The sequence below is a fragment of the Temnothorax curvispinosus genome, unplaced genomic scaffold, assembly GCF_003070985.1.
Source record: "Temnothorax curvispinosus isolate PA1 unplaced genomic scaffold, ASM307098v1 QBEX01012473.1, whole genome shotgun sequence".
NCBI lineage: Eukaryota > Metazoa > Arthropoda > Insecta > Hymenoptera > Formicidae > Temnothorax > Temnothorax curvispinosus.
Genome location: NW_020222253.1, coordinates 1 through 3,239, shown reverse-complemented (window position 1 = coordinate 3,239; position 3,239 = coordinate 1). Strand labels below are relative to the sequence as shown.

The window sequence follows — 3,239 nt, the reverse complement described above, 5'->3', positions numbered from 1 at the left end:
GACGCTATTAGCGCTGACAACGTCATTCTGTCTCTGTTACTTACTGAAAGTTGAACAAGGACAGAGCACGCTCATAGCGCTAAAAGCGCGCTCCCCGAACCCAGCCTTAGTTGCATAAGTCATTTGTAATTCTCGCGCGAAACGTCGGCGGATCACGAGCAGTCAAGTCATGCGACTCACTTGTCGGTGCTGCCATCGCCCATCCGCCGACGGCATCCACCCCCCCCCCCCCGGAAAGGGAACAACTACTCGCCCGCAGCGACATGTTCCAGGACCGCGGGGACAGAAACTCTTCGTCAAACCGCCGTGCGGCACACACACATATTTTGGCCAGCCGTCTTACGGCAAACACATATTTTGGGAGCCGTCTTACGGCACACATTCGCCGGGCAGAACGAACCACGGAATCGCTTTGCCGCCTCGCTCAACCGGGAGTGCGCACGTCTCCTACTGCTTTCTTTTCTTCCTGCTCTATTGCTTGCTCTCCACCGCTTGCTTGCTTGCACGGGCTTTGCCGTCGCATGCCGAACGAGACGAGACCCACGGAGCGGTCAGAGTTCAGAGGACAGGACGAGGCCTGGCGGAATCACGGAGACGACGGCCGACACAATGAGTCGCTTCGCTTTAATATTTCGCTGCGTGCGCTTCTGCCTTTGCGTTAAACATTTGATAGTCGTGAAGGGAAATCAACAACCCCCCTCTGGTCCTTCGAGTAACAATATCGCAAATCTTGCTTCCGGGGCGAAACTATCCCCGTTCACATAGACTTCTCTACGAAACATGAATATATATATATTTTGTCTAAACATAAATATTTATATAATATGAACAACCATATCCATTATAATTGTAGCGTTCTGTTTTCATATGACAAAGATATAATTGACTATTTTTATAGACTTCTCTACGAAGCTTTTCTATCCAAAGACAAATTAACATATTCAAAACCTTTGTCACATAACAAAAACAAAGCAATGTAATATTAGCATTTTCCTAATCTAAAATCTCCTCGGTGCAGTGCATGTGTTTATTTTAGTTCACTTACAGTACGTTCTTCAGGAAAACTGTCAGGTACATTGTACAATCCTTCGACATAGTCTTTTCCTATATTTCCTAATATTCGTTTGTCTAATTCAGATAATTTAATATTTATTGGATTATTTCCTGTCATTCTTCTTTCTTTTCTTAGTTTTTGTACTTTTTCAGAAACTTTTGATTTCATGTCTCTCCATGTCTATAACAAAACTTTATTACTATTTAAATATAAAAATGCTATCAATATATCACATACTTACAGTCTTCCAGGACTTTACATCTTTTCCTTTTTTCTTATTTGATAACATATTTAAATCTTGAGCTAACTCCTCCCAGCTGTCTCTCAAATTTTCATTACCATGTAGCGTGGTTTTTCCTGAGGCAACATGTGGATTCCGTTCAAAATATTCTACCATTGCTTTAATTTGCCTTTGCGTGGCACGTCCTTGCCTTTTTGATTGTCTGAAAGAAGCATTATTACATTAATATTGTGACGACAGCGACGATGTCCTCACGGTCTCACCGGCCGTGAAGAAGCGCGCCGTCGCTTTTATTCACTAACGATCTTAAAAAAAATCAATCACGACAAGACTCTCAGAAACCCAGATGATAGCTCGACTAAATAATTCCTCGAAATATTGGGCGCCAGGTGCGATTCCTCGCACCACGATCCACAAGATCGCAATTCTCTCAGGTGTGAGTTTCTTCGGGTAATCGCGGTCGGAGGAGGAGAGGGAACGTAGCGCAGTTAACATACGCAAATAACAATAATACAAATATAATGTATTTGACAGAAAAGCTTACGTCAGAATAAATCAGCAAGTTGTTTCAGACTGAATCGGTGAATGACAATTTGAGAGAAAAGATTACTTCAGAATAAATTGGCAGGTTTCTTTAAAATGAATCGGTGAATTACAATTTTACAACGCGGAAACTATGAGATACAATAACGCGGAAATTAGCCTAAGGACGCAACTGATAAGACGCAGTTACATGAACGTAATACACCATACGCGATTACACAAACGCAAGACACAATACCTACGCGCGATGGTTTTTCAACGGCCGAATACCCATTCGCGATGTCTCGCGAATGGTCCCAAAATGGCTAGACGCGGGCCTCACGCAAAAAGCCCCAAAGGCCTAATACAGGTGCCTCACGCCCCGGGACGTGATTGCGCGAACCCCCCCAGTGAACACATTTCATAACGGCAATATAACATGGAAGTTACATGTAATATCACAATGTTATTCTTGTGATATATAAGGGCTACATAACATAAAAGAAACATGCAATTTAACATTTGTTATATGCAGGTAATATAACTGTTATACATTTTTTTTTTGCGTTACAGTTATGTAACAAAAATTGTGTAATTGTTACGTAACACGCTTGGATCAATGTTAGTATAACTAGTAATATTTTGGTAATATTAATGGGGTGTAACGGAATAACATATACAATATAAGACTGTTGATTTGCTTACTGTTCACGTTTTTCTATGTGTCCGGGCTCTTAAACCCAGCATCGTTTTATTTTGCTAGAGCTAATAATGATCTGCGCTTTTCATCATTTGTAGTCAGAAAAATAACGCCGGTCTCATTTGGCGCCCAACGTAGGGCGACGTCGGTAATAAATTGAATATATTTGTAAATTGTAAAATTCTGTGAGCAATTCAAGAGATTCCGAAATTCTGAGGAATTTATTTGTAAAGCCGAGCATGATGAGAAACTGTTCGGATTGTAACGGTTAGAGGAATAATAGTATCTGGAATTCGCATGAGCGACAGAAATGGAAAACATAAACATTGAAAGACCTTCAGTGGTAATTCCGGTAGCACAGTTCTATCTCGTCATGTTCGACTCTCACTCAATGCTTGAATAATATTAATATATTTCGCTTGTTGCTTGTATGTTATTTAACTATTTATTAATTGATTAGTAATTTCGATATGGTACATGATAAATATATACGTCAAATTTGTGTAATAGGGTGCACGTACTGCAATTCGATGATGCTCAAATTTAGTGAAAGTGAGTTGCGGTCGACGGATGAGGATTTGTAAAATTATTTATTAATTATAGTTTGAGAAATACCGATGGGCTTAGGTCGTCTGGAACCGAGCTACTCGGTAATAATAGTAATATGTCAATACTATAATTTGGTCTGAACGATGTAAAGGTCCCGTTCACGACAAATTATT

General features: G+C 40.5%; 1 protein-coding gene across 1 annotated transcript; it reads right to left on the bottom strand.

Annotated features, from left to right (window-relative positions):
• Positions 1–1,045: 1,045 nt before the first annotated feature.
• LOC112462496 lies at positions 1,046–1,523 on the bottom strand (the record flags this gene model as incomplete). The annotated part of the gene is made up of 2 exons (XM_025028298.1): positions 1,296–1,523; positions 1,046–1,234 (listed from the first exon to the last, which is right to left on the bottom strand). Coding segments are annotated over exons 1-2 (345 nt in total), but the record flags the coding sequence as incomplete, so codon positions are not given.
• Positions 1,524–3,239: the final 1,716 nt, after the last annotated feature.